This window comes from Sorex araneus, chromosome 3 (genome assembly GCF_027595985.1).
Source record: "Sorex araneus isolate mSorAra2 chromosome 3, mSorAra2.pri, whole genome shotgun sequence".
Taxonomy (NCBI): Eukaryota; Metazoa; Chordata; class Mammalia; order Eulipotyphla; family Soricidae; genus Sorex; species Sorex araneus.
The window spans coordinates 89,725,547-89,750,534 of NC_073304.1; the positions used below are offsets into that span (position 1 = coordinate 89,725,547).

Consider the following 24,988-nt stretch of genomic DNA (forward strand, 5'->3'; position numbering starts at 1 on the left):
TTCCCTTATAAGTGGAAGTTTGTGATTTTGATCCTCATTTTGCCCATTCCTCACTTTCTCTTTTTTTTTAGTATTTTGGGCCACACTCAGCAATACTCAGGGGTTACTCCTGGCTCTGCACTCAGGAATTACTCCTGACAGTGCTTGAGATACCATATGGGATGCCAGGGATTGAACTCAGGTCGGCCACATGCAAGACAAGAGCCCTACCCACTATCTTATCGCTCTGGCCCCCAGTCTCCACTCTTTCTATCTCTAGGAATGAATCTCTGTAAATTGACTAAACCTATACATCACACCTTATATGTTTAATCATTATGGATATTTTGATCGTCTCTCTAACTTAGCTAACATGAATGCAGTAGAAGTGTTAGTATGCAGAAGTGTTAGTCACATTTAAAATAATCTTCACAACATCTAATGTTTATGAAACCATCGCCTAAGTTGACATATGGAAGCAGTTACTTTGATCTGTGTATGTTTTTCTTTTTCTTTTATGCTTTGAAATAGTTAAAGTTGTTATTTAGCTGCTTTCCTCTGCTCTCAGCTTTGTGCCTGACCTTTGATAACATGCCCTCTCTCTTTTTCAGGGAAAGTGCTGGGGTGGTCAGAGGGAGGGGACTGCTTCCAGCCCTCTCTTATCTTCCTCTCCTTTCTCTTCCAGAGGTGTTGCTGAAGATGCACTCGGTTGGAATTTGTGGCTCAGATGTTCACTACTGGCAAAATGGTCGAATTGGGGATTTTATCGTGAAAAAACCAATGGTGCTGGGGCATGAAGCCTCAGGAACTGTTGTAAAAGTGGGATCGTCAGTCAAGCACCTAAAACCAGGTCAGCAAATCCCTTCTGCTGAATTAATTTTTAGATCATTGCATGCAGACTTGTGTGTATGCACTTTTTTGGAGCCGGGCCCTCTGTTAAACATGCACTGTGCGGTGTTCCCACATGCCTCAGTCTTTCCTTCCTCTGTGGCAGCAGACCTGGGGACAGGCAGCCCATGATTTAGATCCTTCATATCAGTGGTTCATTACAGTGGTTTTTAGAGTAGTGGAAGAGAACACAGAATACAGGGTGTGGTCTGGGTGTTGTCCCCAGACCCTGGCTCCCTGAGGATGGGACAGTTAACCCAACACCTGAAGACAAGTGGGAAACAAACAAGGTAACAGTTTGGGGAAACAGTCCTGGCATGGGAGACACAATCTGTCTTCACTTGCCAAGAACCAGGGCCTTGGGTAAATTTTATTTTATGGGATGACTGGAAAACCACCACTATTTACTTATGTATTCTCCCAGTGGAAGGAATTCTCAGCTGTGGCAGACTGTGATATGCTGCAATTAAGTGAATTAATCCAGGCTGGCTTGGCCTAACCAGCTATCAGCTTTAATCATCCTCTGCTCATGAGACACTGCCCAACCTGGAGCTGACATTAGATTGGGGGACAGCGGTTGGCAGGAGTGCTGGCCTAGCTTAGTTACAATGATTTCTAAGCCAAGTTGCATGGACAGGAATTGAAGGGCTCTGAGGACACTGAGATGTTGAGTCAGGTTCTCCATCATTGGTGCAAGTGGTCTTGGTGCAAGTGTTTTGCAGGTGATTTCAAGGTGAAAGGCATATGACTTCCAGCAGCTACTGATTGGTCATTCCTGTGGGATGAGGTTCCTAAATATGTTATTACAAGGAATGGGGCTCTTTCAATTTAAGTGGTAACAGCTGCTTAGTAAGCATCTATAACAAGTCCAGCTTTATGCTGGGTGCCTTGAGGAAATATAAAAGTCAATCTGAGGGGCTGTAAAATAGTACAGCATTTAGGGCACATACCTTAGCATGCACTAGGATAAATTCCCAGACCCTTCTTGTCCCCTGAGCACTGCTGGGTGCAGCCCTGGAGGATCTCATCACTACAGGTGACCCAGGTACTTTTGTCATCACAGGTTCCAAGGATCATCACATTCTCAGGTCATTACATTCAATCACCAACTGCACAAAAATATTGCCAGTGGACACCCCCCTCCTGAGTGCCATTCCCCACAAAAAAAAATAAAATTGAGGGGTGGGAGCCATAGTACAAGCAGGCAGGGTGTTTGCCTTACACTTGGCTGACCTTGCTTCAGTCCCTGGTATCCCATATGGTTCCCCAAACATTTCTAGGAGTGATTACTGAGCACAGTCCCAGGAGTAACCCCTGAGCATCGCAAGATGTGGCCCAAACACAAACAAAAAATAAAAGAAAGAAAATTGAAATGAGGTAGTCCCTAAGTGCTTATAGTAAAGGGAACCAAGTATCAGCATATACATAAACACCAACCACTGAAAAACAAGAGCCTTGTGGCCCTTATTGTTTTCCCTGACCCCCTCCCCTCCCTTGGGCCTCACCTGGTCATGCTCAGTGCTTCCTCCTGGCTCTGCACTTAGGGATCACACCTGGCAGGGCAGGGGGACCATCTGGGGTACTAGAGATTGAACCCAGGTTGATCACATCCAAGGCAAGTTCTCTGCCCGCTGCCTTATCTCTCTGGCCCCAGATTTTTTTTTTCATATAAGTTATTTATTTTATTGAATCACCATGTGGAAAGTTACAAAGTTCTCAGACTTAGTCTCAGTTATACAATGCTCAAAAACCCATCCGTTCACCAGTTCCCATATTCCACCACCAAAACCCCAGTATACCTCCCACCCCCCACCCCCCACCCCCGACTGCATAACTGATAAATTTCAATTCATTTTCTCTTTACCTTGATTACATTCCATATTTCAACACAAAACTCACTATTGTTGTTGGAGTTTCCCACCCCCCCAAGAAAAACAGCCCTACTGACAAGGAAGCATTTGATAGTTAGTTTTCCATTGCTGAGAATGAAGAGATATGCAGCTACCGCGGCCGCGCGGTTTAGGAATTCAGTATTTTAGTAATTTAGTAATTAAGTCCAGGGAGATTTATGTTAGAAATTGCATCATTTCCCTTCCTGGGGCAGTATGTGGCAATGGCTGGGACCAAAAGTAGTCTAGCTGGCCTCCAGATCGTGGACGATCAGCAGCAAAGTGGCCTCACAAAAGTGTGGCCACTCGGGTCAAATCTCGGCGGAGCGAGAGCCGGTATTGGTCCCGGCCCGAGACTGCCCAAGCATCCCACTGTTTCAAGTTCATAACACCTTTTTTTCTCCTTCCCGCGCCACCAAGTTCATACCTGCTTAATAGTCCTCATAATATGGCAGACACCACGCCACTTCTTCCCAAAAAAGGGAAAACAAAACCGAGAAAGAAGGATACTTCCCTTCCTCAGCCGGCGTGGTCTGGCCCCAGATTTTAAAAAAGGAACAAAATAGATGGACAGGCAGAGGAACATAGTTTAGGCCAGGAAGTTGACTTGGCAGTATTGACCACCACTGCCTTCAATGAGCACTGACTATGCAGTGTGCCTGGACGAGTTTTGGTGGTTGCTTTTAACAAAAGACTTAACAGGCTTGTGCAATAAAGAGCAGACCTCCCACAGACTCTCTTGGCCTTTTCTCCCACCCCTCAGGCCCAGAAGAATCCTAACTCTTCTAGAACACCGGTCTAGGCATGGGGGTGGGGACTTAATGGAGAAGGGACGCTAAAGGGATGAAATTTCTGAGATCTGGGTCTTGGCCTGTATCAAGATAGGGGCTATTCAAAAGTAGAGAGGGAGTATGGGGAATATTGTCTGCCGTGGAGGCAATGGGAAGGTGGGAAAGGTGGGAGTATACTGGGAATATTGGTGGTGGGGAATGTGCACTCGTGGAGGGATGGGTGTTTGATCATTGTGTGATTGTAACCAAACGTGAAAGCTTGTAACCATATCTCACAGTGAATCAATAAAATTTAAAAATATATATAGGGGCTATTTTACATAGGTCGATGCATTTATCAAAATCATCTAAGAACCACTTAAGATTTGTGCATTTCATTAGTATTCAAGTTTTACTTGTTTTGTTTGAGGGAGTCACACCTGGTAGTACTCAGGGTCTATTCCTGGCTCTGTGCTCAAAAGTGGTCCCTGACCATGCCCAGGGGACCATATATGGTGCCTGAAATTCCAAATAGGGTTGTGGCCGGTGACCACTTGCAAGGCAAGAGCCTAAACCCCCTGGACTATCTCTCGGATGCCAAATTTTACCTTTTTTTAAGTTTTGGTTTTTGAAACCATATTGGTGGTGTTCAGGACTCTGTGAGGGTAGCTCCTATCTTGCTTAGGGGACCTTGTGGTGCTGGGGATTTAACTCCATGTGATGAATGGGGTTAAACTATCTTTTCCACCTACCAAATTATCCTCTTTATAAAAGACCATAGAGCCAGAGAGACAGTGCAACAGCTAGGGACACTTGCCCAACAATAGTAAAGGATAAAACCCAGATTACTGCCCAACGGTGCAACAATCTGGGTTTTATCCCCGCACTTTATATGGTCCCTCAGACCCCACCAGGAGTGATCCTTGAGCATAGAGGTAGGCTTCAGCCCTGAACACAAACAGATGTCTCCCCCACCAAGAAAAAGGTCCACAAACAGAAAGGTGTTAATAAGCCTAATTAATTATATGCAGGTGGACATAGTTAAGGATGAAATGTAATTTTCTTTTGTTTGTGTTTGGGCCAATATCTGGCAATGCATGGGGGTTATTCCTGACTTTGCACTCAGCAGTTACTCCTGGTGGTGCTCAGGAGATCATATAGGATGCTGGGGATCAAACTCAGGTCCACCACTTGCAAGGCAAAAGCCCGACCCACTGTACTAACATTCTAACCCCTAAATGTAATTTTTTAAAAAATGGTGTCGGGAAGGGAACCCAGGGCCTTACTCACGAATCATGAATCACAAAATCCCGTTAATCACCGATTTCTCAGGCGTGCTCATCAAATGAGAGGCGTGCTCTCATTTTGTCCTTTCCCTGAGATCTTAGAAGTCTATCTTGACTTGGCCCTCCTAACGATGTTGCACTGGGGGCTCTTCAGGATCAGGAGAATGAGATCCAGCTTGTTACTGGATTTTGCATATGAATACACCATGGGAAGCTTGCAAGGCTGTCCCATGTGGGCAGGAAACTCTCAAAAGATTGCCAGTTTTTCCCAGAGGGAGAAGTAGGCTACAAGATATCTTCTGAGAGCTTGCTTTTAAGTCTCTCTCTGGATGTTGGCCGTTGATGGGATTACACACACCTGGGTTCCTCTGCCGGTACCATCATGTCTGAGGCCTGTCCGAACGTGTGGAGAGGGGCCTCCAGCATGGCTGTAGCTAGGTTCGGGTAGTCTTCAGCCTCCGGGAGCTCTGCTTGGGGTGGGGAGGGAATGGGCTCCCGGGGAAGACAGCCAGGCGTGTGGGCAAGAGACTCTCTGCTAGGGTCTACTCTCTGCTAGACTCTACTACTAGGGCCTCACTAGTACAAGACAAATACTGTACTGCTTAGCTACATTCCTAGACCCACAAGATGTACTAGTCCCTGCAACCTTCTCTGAAATGTATCAGCAGAGATGACTGATGAATGAAGAAGACTTGGGATAGAGGAATGATGGTGGGATCGATATGATCAAGTGAATTAGGTGAGTGGTTGGTGAAGAATCTAAATCTGGCCATGCACTGAGTTCTTTAACTTGTTCCAAGTTCTTTCAACCTTACTACATGATGGGAAATTATCACAATAATGCTGTACATCTGAAATTTTTTATAATAAGGTAGGAGAGAGGAGGACTAGTGAGATGGAGAGGAGGGGGAGAGGAGTCTGCGGTTTTGCAAGCCTGAGCATTACTTTCAGTTCTGCTCAGCAGGCAGGAGTGGAAACCTCGTTTCTGGCTCCATAGTGATATTAGAAGTCATGTCTAATATCACTATGGCTGTATCACTGTATCACTGTCATCCCATTGTTTGTCGATTTACTCGAGTAGGCACCAGTAACATCTCTATTCCTCCCAGCCCTGAGATTTTAGCAGCCTGTCCTTACTCATCTTTCCCAATGATTGGAGGTTCTTTCAGGGTCAGGGAATGAGACCTATCGTTACTGTTTTTGGCATATTGAATATGCCACGGGTAGCTTGCCAGGCTCTGCCCATGCAGGCGGGATACTCTTGGTAGCTTGCTGGGCTCTCTGAGAGGTGGATATATTATATATAAAATATATATAATATAATATATATAAATATATGTTATATATATATATATAACTGTCTATGTCTATAATGTCTATAAAGGCCTTGCTACAGGTTTCCAAGATAGGAAAAAAAATACCTTCATATTTGTTGTGCCTGAGTTTCGGATCCCCAGTCGTGGAGAGATCAAGTCCGCACACAATAATGCAAAAGCAAAGGAGCTTTATTGCTAGCTAGAGCTGGGGTTCAAGTCTCATCCAACACAGTGGAGTCTTGACAAGGACCCCAGTGTGGTTTATATAGGCTTCAAAGTTAAGAGCAGTTTATATACTGGGTTATTTTTAACATTGGCCCTATTACAACAGTGGTCAGCAATGAACAATTTGAGGTTTTTCTGAAAAGGGCCTCATGACTGGCCAGACCCCACTGCCCAGTTCCTCAACTAGGCAAATTACTCAACTGGAAGTTTATCAGAAACTGCAAGTTCTGCTTTGGGAAAACAGAAACTGAGGCCTAGTTGAGACGTAATGTTAGCTGCAGCCTGTCATGGCGTTAATCTTGCCCTCACATTCCCTCCTTTTCTCTGAACTATACTGAGGAATCTTCCTCAGCCACTGGATCATTAATGTATTGGTATTTCTGCCTCAAAACCATATTCTGTCCTTAACAAAAACCACTAGCTTGTTCAGGATTCGGGGGCCCATGGTCAGGAGCAAAAACAGGAGCACTAGGGGTCCCAGGTGAGATGGGATCAGGGTGACAAGTTGACTTTTCCAGTTCCCTTTCTATAACAATATACCTGTAGCACAATCTTTACCATTAAACACAATTCAGAAGGACTGGAATTAGCAAGGTAGGAGGGGAACAAGCAAGGGATTATGTGCAAACAAGTCAAGTATTGTTGGGTCCCCGTATAGGGACTCTTCTAGCTGACCTGTGGTATGATCTCTGGGAGGCCACTGTATAGTTTGGTTACAATAGGCTTGGTAGGGGGAACTTTGCAAGTTGTAGGTCCCTGAACAGACACAAGTCCCAGCGTGAGCCATAACTGGCACAGATCAAGGTCAATTCTACCTGTCTCAGTATCAGAAAGTATCCAGTGACAAAACTAGGGCATGTCAGGAGCTCGTTCTACAGCTGTCACTGAGAGCATGGAGAAATAGAGAATAACCCATGCCCTTCCCATGGTTCCTTTCAGTCACTTTCTTCAGTTTTATCTTGAAGGGAGTCATCTCCCTTTGTCTGGACACGCTACTAGTCGGTATCATTCTGTTTCCAAGAGGGTAGGCAGCTTTTACTGTAGACCCAGGTTTTGATTCCGTCTACCTTCAGAGCAGTTGGTGTGTGGTCAGGATCATGATGTAAGGACCTCTCCACCAAGGTTCGAGGGTGGCAGACTTATGGCACCTGACCCAGACTTGCTCTTCCAATGCATATGGATGAGGAGTTACTAGTTCCCTTTGACTCTGGAGATGTGCTCCAAGCCCCGAGCGGAGCTGGGCCTTGATACCTGCAGGGCCAGTAATGACTGAAGAAGAGAAATCACAGATTCTGGCCTACACTTCCTCATTCAAGGCTAAGTTGGAGTAGTGGCAGTCGACCCAAAAGGATTTTAAAGGGAGCAGAGTTCCTACATAAACGGGGTTTGCACTCACTACAGGGCAATTGGAAGGGATTTTTGGGAGAGGGGAGGGGTGTTTCCTTAATCTATTTACCTATATCATATTCCCCTAGAGATTTCACCACCTTAAATCTTTAAAGGGAAAATGGTCGAAGTTTAAACGGAAAATGGTCAAAGTTCCATGTTCTGGAGCTGCTTCCTGCTGGCACAGGGCCATTGGAGTGAAATCTCAAGCTACCTTAGGTTTTAATAAGCCCCAGGCAATGAATTTGAAAGATTAGATCAGTTAAGCTAAGGAATGCTACTTTGAAATGACCCAAACTTGAAGGCAGAAAAACAAATGACAAATGCTCAAATGCTAATGGCTTAGGAAGCACAGTTCTGAGCTACTTCCTTCTGATTGTCCCATTCATTCCTTTCAGTAACATTTCACTGCTTTGGTCTCGGGCTGGGGCCGGTGCCCGCTCGAGGTCTGCCGAGATTCGACCCGGTTGGCCATGCCTTTGCACAGCCGCTTTGCTGCTGAACGAGCAGGATCCAGAGCCAGCTATATGACTTGGGGTCCCACCGAGTGCTTGCAGCCATGTCTCCAGACTGTGAACTAAGCTTTTGCTCCATGCTGCTCCAGGAAGGGAAATGATTCAATTTCCAACTTAAATCTCCCTGGACTTAATTATTAAAATACAGTAATCCTAAACATAAAGAGACTTTATATCTCTTCATTCTCATCAATGGAAAACTAATTACCAAATGTTTCCCTGTCAATCGGGCTGTATTCTTGGGGGATAAATTCCTACAAGAATAGTGAGTTCTGTGTTGAAACTCCACAACAATAGTGAGTTTTGTGTTGAAATATGGAATGTAATCAAGGTAAAGAGAAAAGGAAGTGAAATTTATCAGTTATGCAGGGGGGGTTGGGGGGTGGAGGGTGGGAGGTATACTGAGGTTTTTTTTTTTTGGTGGTGGAATATGGGCACTGGTGAAAGGACGAGTGTTTGAGCATTGTATAACTGAGACATAAGCCTGAGAACTTTGTAACTTTCCACATGGTGATTCAATAAAATAAATTTTAAAAATAATAATAATTAAAAATAAAAACATTTCACTGCTTTGGTCCAGGGCTTAGATTTTCAACTTCACTTTGGAAACCTCGCACCAATGCCCATTTTACCTCTTCTGTAGAGTGTTCTAGCCTAGAAGAAATATTCTCTTACATGGGGTATTAATCCCATTATAGAACAAGAATTGAGAGCTGTTATGTATTAACTAAGAATGAATACTTGTCCACTCTCAGTACTTTAGCCAATTGACAGGCTGGGGGATAGCAATTAATCTTGCCCTTTGAGCTGAGGTTCCCCCTGGAAACTGGCTTCCACAACCCTGGTCAGATTGGTGAGAGCATGTACAACATTGAGTTACCTTGAAAGCCTGGGCTGCTTACTTACTAAACTTCCCGAAGGGGAGTGGGGGGTGCCTTTTTAAATCCCCTTTTAAAATTACCTTTTTATTTTTTTTTAATTTTTTTAAAATTACCTTTTTAAATCAAGATTAGAATATATTTATTCAATCATCTCGTTAGAATCAGAATCTAAGTCATAAAAAGCAAGTTACAGAAGCATGGTTTTCTTTCCACCTTCATTTCAAATTTGCCAGATGACTTAATAAACCTGGCTTGTTCCTTTGCATAAACACAGAAGATTGGAAGACTCTCCATTTGGGATACCTTATTATTTACTGAGAAGTCCTGGGGATTGGCCAGAGACAGGAGGAGACCACCAATAACAGAATTTAATGTTTCACCTCATGTCATGGATACTCCAGGCTCGCCCTTAAGGTGTGAAGATCAGGTCCCATGAGGAACTAGAGATAGAGACTTGAGGTTGAATTGGATATGGCCTCTGGCCTCTCGTCCTCCATAGGAGTGTCCTGGCAATCAGGAGTCCATCCCATCCCTTCTTCAGGGCTGGGAGAGATCTCAGCTTCTGGTTTTTGACACTAAGGGCAGGGCCCAGGCTCAGTCAGTCATTGCAGATTTCCAGCTTCCTCATTTTTCACTTTTCCACGGCACAGATGATGTCCAGTCCTTCCTTGAGCTGGCCTGCTTTTAGGGTCTCCTGAGGTTTGTAGGGTATTTGTAACAATAACTGTTAAATACCTGCTCCTGTCATTTAGACTAATTTCTTGACTCCTTCCCTGGAAGAGGACTTTTGGTATCCCATAGCTGGTTTTTCTGTCTGCCTTATGGGTAGACCCTATTACAGAGAGGAGAGACATTTTTGTCTGGTTTATGCAAACCAACATAGTACCATGAAGCATTAGGAAGAAAAAAAAAATACTGAAGGCATAAAGAAGAGAAAAGCAAGCATCTCACTTTAGTCACAATGAGATGTACCTGTTTGTTGTGAGTCCTAGTCACAAAAGCATTGAAATCTAAGGGATAAAGCATGCAGTTTAGCTTCATACTTAATTCATTCAATCCCATGTTGAAAAAACCTTGATTTCCCGCAACTTTTTGAAGAATTAAATTATCTAAGAGCACTGTAACAGGAGTTCAAATAATTCATCTATTATCTTTTCCATAGATCTTGCCAAAAAGGTACTAGAACAATCCTATAGATGTCATGTTTTTAGGAAAATGTGAATAAAACAGGGCCAAAAGACTCACAAGATTTATTTGTTCCATTTACCTACACTTTCCTTCAATCTTTGCCCACTCTCTAACTTCCAGTGGACTGTATTTTGTATTTTTGAAATGACTTTTAACCTCAATTTTAATTTTTCTCTTCAGTACACACTCAAATAGTCACATATGCAGTTCAAGCCTGCATTTCCAACAATTCTTGAAAATACCATAACATAGAGAGGGGAAGTATTTCTGCTAGTTCTCGATTTTATCTCCTTTTTCCTCTCATTTTTTCTGAGATAAAACTCTTCTGCCAGAATGCTTTAAATTTCAACTCCATTTGTGGTAAAAAAGAGAGTTACGCCATTCAAGAAGCATTCAAAAGTTTTTTACACTTAGATATCAATTTCTTAACTTCAAAACGAACTAGCAAAAGTTTAGTTTACATTAGGGATTAATCAGAACATACTAAGTTGTTTCTTTAGAATTCCAATTTCTAAAGAAACAGATATAAAAATATATATTAGATATAAAGATGTAAACAGATAAAAATACTCACAGAAAGCGGACTAGTTATTTCATTTGGGCGTCACCCATAGTTGCTGGGGTGACTCAGGGCCTTGCACCTCACCTACACACTTTCCAAGGTCAAAGGGACTATTTGTAGCTTCTTAAATTTTAAAATGACTAATTTTTCTCTTTTTATCTCCAGTAAAAAGAAAACTGGTCTGGAGCGTGAAAGTTCTATATCTTTGAAACTTTTCAGACTATCACGCTGACATCTTAACCCATTATTAACTTTTTGCTAAGCAGATCCAGAAATTTAAGTTGTTAAAAATCTCTGAGATCAAATAAAACACAGGTAGGGTAAAAATTTTGTCAATCAATCTTATAACTCTAAACACATTTTAAGCCAAACCATTACTCTTTGAACCTGTTTTCGTGTTCCATAATTTTTATTTTCTTCAGCTCATAAAGTTTTCTAGGTCAGATATGCTGATAATCCAATGCAAAACCAAACCAGATATGTACATTTTGGCACACCAGTATAAGAAAGCCTTTGAACCATCAATTTTTCATGAAGCACGAGAAAACTTTCTTTGGCTAAATTTTAAAAGTTCTTAATTATCTCAAATCATAAGAATTTTTTTACACCAATACTTTAACAATTTCACAATTCAAACATACTTTTAGACCCAAAAAGAGGCCACTGATACTCACCAAACTTTTAAATAGCAGCATAAGAAAACAGTTGAACTGTTAACATTTGTGAAAGCATGAGAAAACTTTATTTTGATGGCTTCTACACCTATTATTAAACGAAGAGTTATAGAAGACAAACCCCATCTCTGCACTGTTTCACAAAGCTCTTGTTTTTAACCAGGCAAGGGGTGTCTCAACTAGTTCCTGCCAGACCAGGATGTAAGGGATCTGGTCTGGGTGTCCTCCTGGTCCTGGAAAGAAAACTTTACCTTTAACTTTTTCAAATGGTCCAGATCAAAAGTACTTTCGGCTGGTCAGCCAGCGTTGAAGGTTGGCCATTCGGATATACAGGGGGTGAGGATCTTCCCTCTCCTCACTTCAACCAAGAGGTTGCTGCCTCTGGACCTGAAATCACTGAAATTATCAGTCACAAGGGAAAGTGGGCTTGACTGATTCTGACCTATCTCATATTTTCCACTCTAGAGGCATGCTTTGCGCAAACGTGGGATGGGAAATGGGCCTGGATTCTTTTCAAGATGGAGCATGGTCTGTGTTTCCCACACTGGGAGACTGCCATGCCACTGCCAGATGGGCAGGGGGCCTGAGTTGGTTAAAGTGCAGGGCAGGCCAGCGTGTGAAGTGGACAACTTGTTTCCCCCCAGTGTATGAGCCTGCGTTGCACCCATGTTTCCTCTGGAAGCTCTGAGAGCTGTGCTTGCTGGGGCACTGGGCCCAGCACCCCTGCCTGGTGGCATTAACCCACGAGCATAGGTCCCCTCACAGCCTCTTTTCCTTTTCTCCAGGTGATCGCGTTGCCATTGAGCCCGGGGCTCCCCGACACACTGATGAATTCTGCAAGATAGGCCGATACAATCTGTCACCCACCATCTTCTTCTGTGCCACACCACCAGATGACGGGAACCTCTGCCGATTCTACAAGCACAATGCCGACTTCTGCTACAAGTCAGTGCCCTCCACCTCACCCCCAGCTGTTTGGGTTTCTGTTAGTTCCCTGTGGTGATCGCGTTGTTCTTTCCAGTCCCTGAACCCAGATGTGAAACATGTTCCTGGCAGGCCTGGTGGCATGAGGGAGGGGAGCTGGGCAGCTTGTTCCCAGCTTGGCTAGACTGACTCACAGTGGGGCTTGGTTTCCACACTTCCTCTCACATCCCCAACCCAGGGTCACAGCAGATAATGGTTGCCCCATTGCCCAGCCTCTCCACCCTCCTGGACATGATTTGATCTCCCCTTTCTTTTAATTATCAGCCACTGTGACCACAGGAAAGAGAACAAGAGAACATTCAATAGCACGAAACACAAGAGCAGAGGGCTTTTTGTTTTATTTTTTATTTGTTTGGGGGGGAGGGGAAGTTTTACCCAGCAGTGCTCAAAGCTTACTCCTGGCTCTGAACTCAGGGATCGCTCCTGGTGGGGCTTAGGGGGACCATATGTGTTGCCAGGGATTGAACCTGGGTTGGCCACATGCAAGGCAAGTGCCCTACCCACTGTACTATGGCTCCAACCCCAAGTCAAGGTTTACTAAGGAAACATGGCATGCAACCCGGGCAGGAGCACTGGGAACAACTGGACCTGTGCACTCCGAGCTAGTGACTTTCAGGGAATGACTTTGTCTCCCTCTATCCTCTCGGAGAGCCCGGCAAGCTACCGAGAGTATCCTGCCTGCACAGAAGAGCCTGACAAGTGCCCTGATATGCCAAATATCAGGTCTCATTCCCCTGACCCTGAAAAGAAACTCCCATCGTTGGGAAAGACGAGTAAGGAGAGGCTGCTTAAATCTCAGGACGGGGACGAATGGAGACGTTACAGGTGCTGCCCGAGCAAATCGATGAACAACTGGATGACAGGGATACAGTGATATAGTGATCCATTTTCTTTCATTTCTTTTGGGGAGACTTGGGGACCTCACCCAGATGTGCTCAGGATTACTCCTGGCTCTATGCTCAAGGATCACCCCTGGTGGTGCTCAGGAGACTATAGATGATGCTGGGGGACTGAACTGAGGTCAACTGCATGCAAGACAAGTGCCTTTGCCCTCCACTTTCTTTCTTTTCTTTTTTTTCTTTTTTCTTTTTGGATCACACCCGGCCATGCACAGGGGTTACTCCTGGTTCATGCACTCAGGAATTACTCCTGGCGGTGCTCAGGGGACCATATGGAATGCTGGGAATTGAACCTGGATCAGCCGTGTGTAAGGCAAGCGCCCTACCCCCTGTGCTGTCGCTCCAGCCCCCTTCCACTTTCCTTTAATTACCTGAAGAGTGAGCCTGTGAAGTCAGTTACTGTTACCACATGCCTGGCCTTGAGCTCACAGCACTTCACTTGCCTTGTCTTACCTAACCTTCAGCAGAAGAGCAAGGAGTGGGCAAGAGCACAGCAGTTGTGTGTATAGGTCCCCAGGCTGCAGGACACTAACTGGCACGGAGTGGGTTCAGGGACTGACTGGGGCCACTGTGATTGTCTAGTTCCTGTCTTGGGCTCACTGCCCTACCCTAACACACAGAGCAAAGCGTTGGAGTCAGAAGCGGGGTTCCAACCGGCGGAGCTCCAAGCCGCTCTCCTCACCTGACTGGGTGGCATTTTCCTGCCACCCCACCCAGCTGTCGAGGATATGCTGTGGGCTGGACTGGGCTCTGTGCCACACAGCCAGATGCCCCCATAGGGACAGTCTGATGGAGCTGAGTTTTCAAGTGCCCGCCCCCCCTCCAATCCCCGGAATCCTGGAGAGGAGTCACAGGCCAGAGACTTCACAAGTCAGCACCTGGATGGGCTCTGGAAGATACGGGTGACTCATGCAAAGCCCTTCCTTCAGCAAGAGGCTCCTGAAGCAGCCCGTTGATCACAGGCCTTTCCAAACGCAAAAGGGAGAGATCTTTCTCACAGCAGTACAAAGCAATGCAAGTGATCCTGGGTTCCTCGAAAAGTTGACTCTGGTTCTCTGCGTGAGGCCTGGGCTCTGAAAAGGCTGTGCGAGGGTCAGGTCTGCTTATGACATCAGGGGTAGTACAGGGGCAGGCCAGTGAGGGGGCAATGTGGGATAGAAATGAGGCTGGTTTGGTAGAGATGTGGGGGATCAGTGTTGTGGCTTGGGCAGTGGGAGGGCCTGGAGGGGCCCCCAGGGGACATGCACCCCTGTGCTTCCTCTTTTACCAGGGAATGTCCTGCTTGTGTCCCCTCCCAGCTCAGGACTCAGTTTCTCTTTGTGAATCTTTCCTCATCCCCGGACTCTGTATGTCCTTTTTGGCTTTTTTTTTTTTTTTTGAGATTCATATCTGGTGATGCACAGGGGTTTCTCCTGACTTAGAGCTCAGAAATTACTCCTGTCGGTGTTCGGGGGACCCTATGGCATGCTGGGAATCAACCGAGGTCAGCCACATGTAAGGCAAACACCCTACCCATTGTACTATTGCTCCAGTCCGACTCTGTATGTTCTTTTTTTTAAAAAAAAAAAAAAACAGCACAACAACTTTATTTTATTGAATCACCGTGAGATAGTTACAAGCTTTCATGTTTGGGTTACAATCTCACAATGATGAAACACCCATCCCTCCACCAGTGCACATTCTCCACCACCAATATCCCGGGTATACTCCGCCTTTCCCACCCTCCCCCTGCCTCCATGCAGACAATATTCCCCATACTCTCTCTCTACTATGGCTTGCAACACAGACACTGAAAGGTCATCATGTTTGGTCCATTATCTACTTTTGGCACACATCTCCCATCCTGACTGATTCCTCCAGCCATCATTTTTTTAGTGACCCCTTCTCTATTCTATCTGCCTTCTCCCCTCCACTCATGAAGCAGTCTTCCAGCTATGGGGCAATCCCCCTGGCCCTTGTATCTACTGTCCTTGGGTGTCAGCCTCATGTGATGTTATTCTATATGCCACAAATGAGTACAGTCCTTCTATGTCTGTCCCTTTCTGATTCATTTCACTTAGCATGATACTCTCCATGTCTATCCATTTGTAAGCATATTTCATGACATCATCTCTCCTAAAAGTTGCATAGTATTCCATTGTGTAGATGTACCAAAGTTTCTTTAACCAGTCATCTGTTTTAGGGCACTCGGGTTGTTTCCAGATTTTGGCTACTGTGAACAATGCTACAATGAATATATAGGTACAGATGTCATTTCTACTGTGCTTTTTTGCATCTTTGGGATATATTCCCAGAAGTGGTATCACGGGGTCATATGGAAGTTCAATGTCTAGTTTTTGAAGGACTGTCCAAATTGTTTTCCAGAAAGGCTGGACTAGTCAGCATTCCCACCAACAGTGAAAGAGCGTCCCTTTTTCCCCACATCCATGCCAGCACTGTTTGCTTTTGTTCTTTTGAATGTGTGCCAGTCTCTGTGGTGTGAGATGATATCTCATTGTTGTTTTGATTTGCATCTCCCTGATGACTAGCGATGTGGAGCATTTTTCATATGCCTTTTGGCCATTTGTATTTCTTTTTTGAGAAAATTTCTGTTCATTTCTTCTCCCCATTTTTTGATAGGGTTGGAGGTTTTTTCTTACACAATTCTAGTAGTGTCTTGTATATCCTGGATATTAATCCCTTATCAGATGGATATTTGAAAAAATTCTTTCCCATTCTGTGGGCTCTTTCTGTATTTCGGTCACTGTTTCTTTTGAAATGCAGAAGCTTCTTAGTTTGATGTAGTCCCATTTGTTTATGTTTGCTTCCACTTGTATGGTCAGTTCTATTTCATTCTTAAAGATGCTTTTAGCTTCAATGTCATGGAGAGTTCTGCCTACATTTTCTTCTATGAACCTTATAGATTCATGTCTGATATTGAGGTCTTTAATCCATTTTGATCTGACTTTTGTGCCTGGCATTAGACAGAGGTCAGGATTCATTTTTTTTTTTTTTTACAGGTAGCTATCTAGTTTTCCCAGCACCACTTGTTGAAGAGGCTTTCCTTGTTCCACTTCACATTTCTTGCTCCTTTGTCAAAGATTAAGTGGCCATATATTTGGGGATCTGTGATAGGATATTCAACTCTGTTCCATTGGTCTGCAGGTCTGTTTTTATCCCAATACCATGCTGTTTTAATTACTACTGCTTTGTAGTAGAGCTTGAAGTTGGGAAAGGTGATGCCTCCCATCTTCTTTTTTCCAAGGATTGCTTTAGCTATTCGTGGAGGTTTATTGTTCCATATGAATTTCAGGAGTGTCTTGTCTATTTCTTTGAAAAATGTCATGGATATCCTGGTAGGGACTGCATTAAATTTGTATAGTGCTTTTGGCAGTATTGACATTTTGATAATGTTAATTCTCCCTATCCATGAACAGGGGATGTGTCTCCATTTCCTAGTGTCCTCTTTTATTTCTTGAAGTAGTGTTTTGTAATTTTCCTTGTATAGGTCCTTCACCTCTTTGGTTAAGCTGATTCCAAGGTACTTGATTTTCTGAGGTACTATTGTGAATGGGATTTTTTTTAATGTCTTTCTTCTCTTTCATTATTTGTATATAAGAAAGCCATGGACTTTTGGGTGTTGATTTTGTAGCCTGCCACTTTACTATATTGACGTATTGTTTCTAGGAGCTTTTCTGTAGAGTCTTTTGGGATGCAAGAATGGTTTAACATTCACAAGTCAATCAACATAATTCATCATATCAATAAAAGAAATAATAAAAACCATATGATCATATTAATAGATGCAGAGAAAGCATTTGACAACATTCAGCACCCATTTGTGATGAGAACTCTCAGCAAAATGGGCATCGAAGGAACTTTCCTCAATATAGTCAAAGCCATCTACCAAAAGCCCATGGCTAGTATAATTCTCATGGGGAAAAACTAAAAGCCTTCCCTCTAAGATCGGGCACAAGAAAAAGTTGCCCGCTTTCGCCACTCCTATTCAATATAGTACTGGAATACCCTCAGCCCTTCCCCTCCCCCCGTAAGACTGGGGAAGCAGGATTCAACCCCCCCCCCCCGCCCCCAGACTCCCCCAAGTCTGGGACCCACAGCCCAGGGTTTGTTGTAGGCAAGGCCTCATCCCCTCTACTATCTCTCTGATCTTTCTTTTTGATTCTTGAGAAACTTTTACTTTCCTGCACCTCATGGTCTGGAGGCCACTGAAAATGAGGAATTAGCAGAAACAAGTATCTTCAGAGTTGCTTGTGCCTATGGGGCAGGTGACACAGGGCAGACGGAAGTCAGGAGGCTTGGGTGTCAGGTTTGCTTTGCCCCCATCAGTCTTGTCATCTTGGTGAAGGTTCTTAGTGTCCTTTTGCAGGATTCACATTTCCTCTTCTATAGAATTAAAGCAAAAATAAAGCTTACCTTTCCTGCCTGGCAAGGTCACAGTGAAGCTTAAATTGAGATAATGGAGCAGAAACTTCTCTAACCTGTAACGCCTAATGCAAATATGTGTGATCTAACCAGAGAGGTGTTTCTAGCCTGAAGAAAGCAGCTGGCAGTGGCAGGCCAAGGTGACACAGCATTTCCTCGGTCTGGGGAGATACAGGGCCTTAGCTCCCCTCATCAGTCCAACATGGCAGGGAGCTGCTGACATCTGGAATGTGTCCTACAGGAGGCAGCAAGCAAAGCCATGCCAGCTTCTTATTTTTTTTATTTTTTATTGAATCACCATGAGATACACAGTTTTGAGGCTGTTGATGATCGGGTTTCTGTCATACAATATCCCAACACCCATCCCTCCACCAGTGTACACTTTCCACTACCAAAGTCCTCAGTTTCCTCCTGCCATCCCCCTCTCACCAAATCCTGCCTCTATGGCACGCACTTCCCCCCCAGCATGTCTCATGTCTCTCTCTCTCTCTCTCTCTCTCTCTCTCTCTCTCTCTCTCTCTCTCTCTCTCACACACACACACACACACACACACACACACACACAAATGAGTGTAATCATCCAATGTCTGTCCCTCTCCTTCGGACTCCTATTCAATATAGTACTGGAATACTATATTTGCCATAGCAGTTAGACAAGAAAAAGATATCAAGAGCATATAGATAGGAAAGGAAGTGGTCAAGTTATCACTATTTGCAGTATTATAGTTGGAAAACTGACTCTGCATGTTCTTATCTGCTGTTTTCTCTCTTCTTACTTCCCCCTTGGCTTCTGGAACATTCTTTGTTTTTTTTTTTTCTGATCCCTTAACTCCATTGTGAAAGTCACCAAAATACCTCCTCATTCTGGGATTTACAAAGACAAGGAAGGTAGGGATGGCGAAGAAACTTAAGAGTCCCATCATCTCTGGGATTATTCAGCATGATACTATCCATGTCCATCCATTTATAAGTGAATTTTATGGCTTTATTTTTCCTGGTGGCTACATAGTACTTCATTGTGTAGATGTAGCATAGTTTTTAAAATCATTTGTCTGTTCATGGGCAGTTGGGTTGTTTCCAAATTCTGGCTGTTGTGAATAGTGCTGCAATGAACATAGAAGTGCAGATAGTATTTCTGCTGTGTGTTTTAGTGCCCCCGAAGTATATTCCTAGAAGTGGTACTGCTGGGTCATATGAGAGGCATCACCTTCCCCAACTTCAGACTGTACTACAAAGCACTGTAGCACTGTCACACTGTCGTCCTGTTGTTCATCGATTTGCTCGAGCGGGCACCAGTAGTGTCTCCATTGTGAGACTTGTTACTGTTTTTGGCATATCGAATATGCTATGGGTAGCTTGCCAGGCTGCTGTGCATGCAGCTTGTGGGGTCTCCGAGAGGGATGGAGGAATCGAACCTGAGTCGGCCGCATGCAAGGCAAACACCCTACCTGCTGTGCTATCGCTCCAGCTCATACTACAAAGCAGTAGTAATTAAAACAATATGATATTGGAATGAAAATTGACCCTCAGACCAATGAAATAGAGTTGAATATCCTGACATAGACCCTCAAATATATGATCACTTAATATTTAATAAAGGAGCAAGAAATATGAAGTGGAGAAAGAAAAGCCTTTCAACAAGTGGTGTTGGGAAAACAGATAAAAATGAACTCAGACCTCTCTATAATGCCAGGCACAAAATTCAGATCAAAATGGATTAAAGATCTCAATATCAGACCTGAATCCATAAGGTTTATAGAGGAAAATGTAGGCTACAAGAAAAGAAAAACCAACCCCATCAAAAAATGGGAAGAAGAAATGAACAGAAACTTCACCAAAGAAGATATACAAATGGCCAAAAAGCACATGAAAAAAATGCTTTATATTGCTAATCATCAGGGAGATGTAAATTAAAACAACCATGAAATATCTTCTCACAAAACAGAGACTGGCACACATCTAAAAAAACAAGAACAACCAGTGCTGGTATGGATGTGGGGAGAAAGGGACCCTCATTCATTGTTGGTGGGAATGCTGACTAATCCTAAGCCTTTTTGGAAAACAATATGGATATTCCTCAAAAGTCATGCCAGCTTCTAAGTTGTCTTTTGGCCCTACTTCTGCCTGCAGAAACTGTTTGCTAAAGGGTGCAGAAAAAGGCTCTAGTTTGAGAAACAGAGGCTGAGAAGAAGCTAACCCTGTTATATGAACTTTTCTTTCTTTCTTTCTTTCTTTCTTTCTTTCTTTCTTTCTTTCTTTCTTTCTTTCTTTCTTTCTTTCTTTCTTTCTTTCTTTCTTTCTCTTTCTTTCTTTCTTTCTCTTTTTCTTTCTTTTTTTTCTTTCTTTCTTTTATTTTTTTTTTTTTTGCTTTTTGGGCCACACCCAGCGATGCTCAGAGGTTACTCCTGGCTCATGCACTCAGGAATTACTCCTGACGGCGCTCAGGGGACCATATGGGATGCTGGGAATCGAACCCGGGTCGGTCGCATGCAAGGCAAACGCCCTGCCCGCTGTGCTATTGCTCCAGCCCCCGAGCTTTTCTTTCTTGACCCCTCTTCCTTTTCCTTTATTGTTTTTTTTTTCTTTTTGGGTCATACCCAGCAATGCACAGGGGTCACTTCTGGCTCATGCACTCAGGAATCACCCTTGGCGATGCTCAGGGGACCATATGGGATGCTGGGATTTGAACCCGGGTCAACCGCGTACAAGGCAAACGCCCTACCCGCTGTGCTATCACTCCAGCCCCCCCCTTTATTGTTTTGATGAAGGAGGCTGCACACTTAGTTGTGGTGCTCCTTGGGAAGTCACAGACAGTTGTCACAGGGTAGGGTTACCTGTGAGCAGAGCTGAGATATCAAGGTTGGTCTCTACCACTGCCGTGAGCCTCTGTGTGTGGGGGAGGTGGGGGGGCTAATCCTGGCTCTGTGCTTGAGATCACTCCCGATGATAATCAGGGGATAATACAGTACCGACCAGAAAGCTATCATCATTCCAACCCCATAGTGAGCCTGTTTTTATTAATGGCAGCTACACCATTAATAAAAATAAACCCACATTAGCTCACATACCTTGATGTGGCTTCTCTAAAGAAACCATTTCAGACCAGGGCTCTGCTGCCAAAGTTCTGGAATTGGACACATATGGTTTCCTAATCAAACCCTATGCAACCCTCACTAGCTATAAAACTTTGAAAAACAGCCACTTCATCCTCCAAGCTCATCTTTAGTTTATTTCATCAGCCATGGGGGAAAGGCTTACCAGATAGCACGGGGAGTAAGGTGCAAGATTCCTTGCATATGGCAGACCCCAGCTCAATCCCCAGCACTGCATAAGTTCCCAGGAGCAGCACCAGTAGTGGTCCCTGAGTACCACTGGGTGTGGCCCCCAAACAAACAAAACAAAACAAAACAAAAACAAGATGGAAGATTACTCCTAGGTCAGTGTTTTGGGAACCATGAAGTGCTAAGAACCAGACCCCAGCTGCTCCCTTGTATAAGGCAGTTAGACTAGCTCTCTGTAGTCCTGCCTCAGTTTGAAAATGGCAATAAAGGTACCTGCCACCAAACGATTGCAAGGATTTACTTGAATGAATATATACAAATTGCTTAGCATATGGCCTGGCACATAAGTTAATACTCAAAAAATCTTAGCTCTTGGGGGCTGGAGCGATAGCACAGCGGGTAGGGCATTGCCTTGCACGCAGCCGACCCGGGTTCGATTCCCAGCATCCCATATGGTCCCCTAAGCAGCACCAGAAGTAATTCCTGAGTGCAGAGCAAGGTGTAACCCCTGTGCATTGCCGGGTGTGACCTAAAAAGCCAAAAAAAAAAAAATCTTAGCTCTTATTGCTACCCCAGAGGGACTGACTGTTGATTGACTCCCCGTAGGCTTCCTGACAACGTCACCTTTGAAGAAGGAGCACTGATTGAGCCGCTGTCTGTGGGGATCCATGCCTGCCGACGAGCTGGAATCACCCTGGGACAGAAAGTCTTAGTTTGTGGAGCTGGTGAGAAACATTGCCTGGGGTGTGGGACCCTCTGCCCATCTTATCACTCCAAGAACTAAAATCAACCTGAAATTGAGTAGATTTTGTTTTGTTTTGTTTTTGCTAAATGAAATCATTCATGCAGATATGAGTTCATGTTATTTCTTAGGCAGTGTAATTCTTTGGATCATGTAAGAATGGAACTTGGGGCCGGAGAGATAGTACAGCAGGTAGGAAGTCGACCTGGGTTTGATCCTCGGCATCCCATATGATTCTCCAAGCACTGCCAGGAGTGATTCCTGAGTGCAGAGCCAGGAGTAACCTCTGAGCATCACCAGGTGTGACCCAAAAAGCAAAAAAAAATAAATAAATAAAAAAGAAAGTCAAGAATAGTAGAAATAAGTACCAGGAGGTTGGCTCCATGGCTTGGAAGCCAGCCTCACATGCTGGCGGAAAAGGCAGCTCAGATAGAGAAGGGAATACCAAGTAAAATGTGGTTGGGGATCCCGTGCGGGAAGGGAGATGCGTGCTGAAAGTAGATTAGAGATTGAACACGATGGCCACCCAATACCCCTATTGCAAACCACAACACCCAAAAGGAGAGAGAGAACAAAAAGAAATACCCTGCCACAGAGGCAGGGTGAGGGGGGGAATGGGATTGGGGGTGGGAAGGATACTGGGTTCATTGGTGGTAGAGAATGGACACTGGTGGAGGGATGGGTTCTCGAACATTGTATGAGGGAAGCACAAGCACGAAAATGTGTAAATCTGTAACTGTACCCTCATGGTGATTCACTAAAAAATAAATAAATTTAGAAAGAAAGAAAGAAAGAAAGAAAGAAAGAAAGAAAGAAAGAAAGAAAGAAAGAAAGAAAGAAAGAAAGAAAGAAAGAAAGAAAGAAAGAAAGAAAGAGAGAGAGAGAAAGAGAAGGAAGAAAGGAAGGAAGGAAGGAAGGAAGGAAGGAAGGAAGGAAGGAAGGAAGGAAGGAAGGAAGGAAGGAAGGAAGGAAGGAAGGAAGGAAGGAAGGAAGGAGAGAAAGAGAGAGAGAAAGAGAGAAAGAAAGAGAGAAAGAAAGAAAGAAAGAAAGAAAGAAAGAAAGAAAGAAAGAAAGAAAGAAAGAAAGAAAGAAAGAAAGAAAGAAAGAAAGAAAGAAAGAAAGAAAGAATGAATGAATTTGGAACAAAACAAAAACGAAAAGAACAACATTAAACCTGGGGGCCAGAGAGCTATTACAGGACTTGGGTGCTTGCCTTGCATGTGGCTGACCTGGGTTTGATCCTTGGCACAGCATATGGTCCCCAGAGCCTGCCAGGAGTGATCCTTGAGTGAAAAACTAGGAGTAAATCTTGAGTGCTGCCAGGCGTGGCCCCAAAGCAAAATAAAACAACAACAAGTAAATGGATTAGTCATTCACTCTAGGGATTATTTTTTACCATTTTAAATTTTGGGTACCCAGAATGAACCCAGACCTCAAATATACAAAGTAAGTATTTGCTTGACCTTTATCCCTTTCCTCACAGCCTATTATTTTATTCATTTCCCCTGGAATTTGTTTAATTTTATTCATTTATTCATTTGGGTTTTGGGGTCACACCCAGCAATATTCAGGGGTTACTTTTGACTCTGTGCTCAGGAATCATTCCTGGCCATGCTCAGGGGACCATATGGGATGGCCATACAGAATCAGACCAGGTCAGCTATATGCAAGGCAAGTGCCTTACCTGCTGTACTATCTCTCCAGCCCCAGCCTGGAGGTGATTTTACAAGTTTTAAATTTTGTTTTGATTTTGGTTTAGGGGGGCCACACTCGGTGGTTCTTAGGGCTTACTCCTGACTCTGTGTTCAGGGATCACTCCTAGCTGTTTGGGAGGAAACAAATGAGATGCCAAGGATCAAACCAGGATCACTTGCATGCAAGGCAAGCACTTTTTTTTTTGAGTTTTGCCACATTTTTTTAAAAAAAATTATTAGTGAATCACCATGGGATAGTTACATACTTAACAAACTTTCATGTTTGCGTTTCAGTCATACAGTGATTGAGTACCCATCCCTCTACCAGTGCCCATTCTCCACAACCAATGATCCCAGTATCCCTCCCACCACCCCACCCCTGCCCCCACACCCCACCACGCCTCTGTGTCAGGGCATTCCCTTTTGTTCTCTCTTTCCTTTAGGGTGTTGTAGTTAAGGCAAGCACTTTAAACTCTGTACTGTCTCTCTGGCACCTTGCAGTGTTTTCCTGCAGGGAGGAAGGTCCTCCCAAGGGAACCAGGGAGCCAACAATATTGGGAACAAGTCTTGGCAACCCAGACAGCATTACTGTTGGCTTCTGTGGCTGGGGACCCAGGCAGCACACCCACACTCCCTGTGGGTGTGATCAGGTGTTGCTCAGAACCTGTTAGGAGAGATTTTCTGTAGGGGACAGCAGGACTTCAAAGAGCGTTGGTGGGTGTAATGCAGGCTTTCCTCTCTGCATCAGCACACCGCAGCATTCAGGTGACAGATTTTATTTTAAACTCTGCCTGTAATAATATCTTTGTGTCATAGTAAAGAAGTAAAACCATACATGTAATTTCATGTGAACGCATGCATGCATTCCCATAGAGAAATTCACCTGCAGCTCTTTGACCTTTCAGCTGAGAAACCTGCTATTTACATTTTAATGTTCAAATTTGCAGTAATTTTTAAAAATGAGATTATGCTGAATATTTTGTTTCTATTTTTATTTATTTTATGAACATATTATATATATAATAACTTTATTAAGGAGTCTACTTCTACAACTATCATTAAGCCCAAACTGGCTTAGCAGTGATTAATTCTGGGTTAACAACACCCACTCTTTTTTTTTTTTTTTTGCTTTTTGGGTCACACCCGGCAATGCACAAGGGTTACTCCTGGCTCATGCACTCAGGAATTACTCCTGGTGGTGCTCAGGGGACCATATGGGATGCTGAGAATTGAACCTGGGTTGGCCATGTGCAAGGCAAATCCCCTACCCGCTGTGCTAGCACTCCAGCCCTACACCCACTCTTAATATTCTGGTCTTTCTCCTTCCCCTGAAGTCCCTAGCAGACTCTCAGGCTTAGAGAATAATCTTCCTCTTCCTGTGAATCCCAAAATCAACCCCATAGTTTT

At 44.0% G+C, this 24,988-nt stretch overlaps 1 protein-coding gene across 2 annotated transcripts in view; it reads left to right on the plus strand.

The window, feature by feature from the left end:
- Positions 1 to 24,988, plus strand: part of SORD (sorbitol dehydrogenase) — a 57,318-nt gene that overhangs the window by 21,542 nt on the left and 10,788 nt on the right. For both annotated transcript variants that reach the window (XM_004609798.2, XM_055132502.1), the window contains exons 3-5: positions 665 to 829; positions 12,345 to 12,504; positions 21,752 to 21,870. In XM_004609798.2, the coding sequence (XP_004609855.1) occupies positions 665 to 829; positions 12,345 to 12,504; positions 21,752 to 21,870 (444 nt within the window). The remainder of the gene's footprint in view (positions 1 to 664; positions 830 to 12,344; positions 12,505 to 21,751; positions 21,871 to 24,988) is intronic.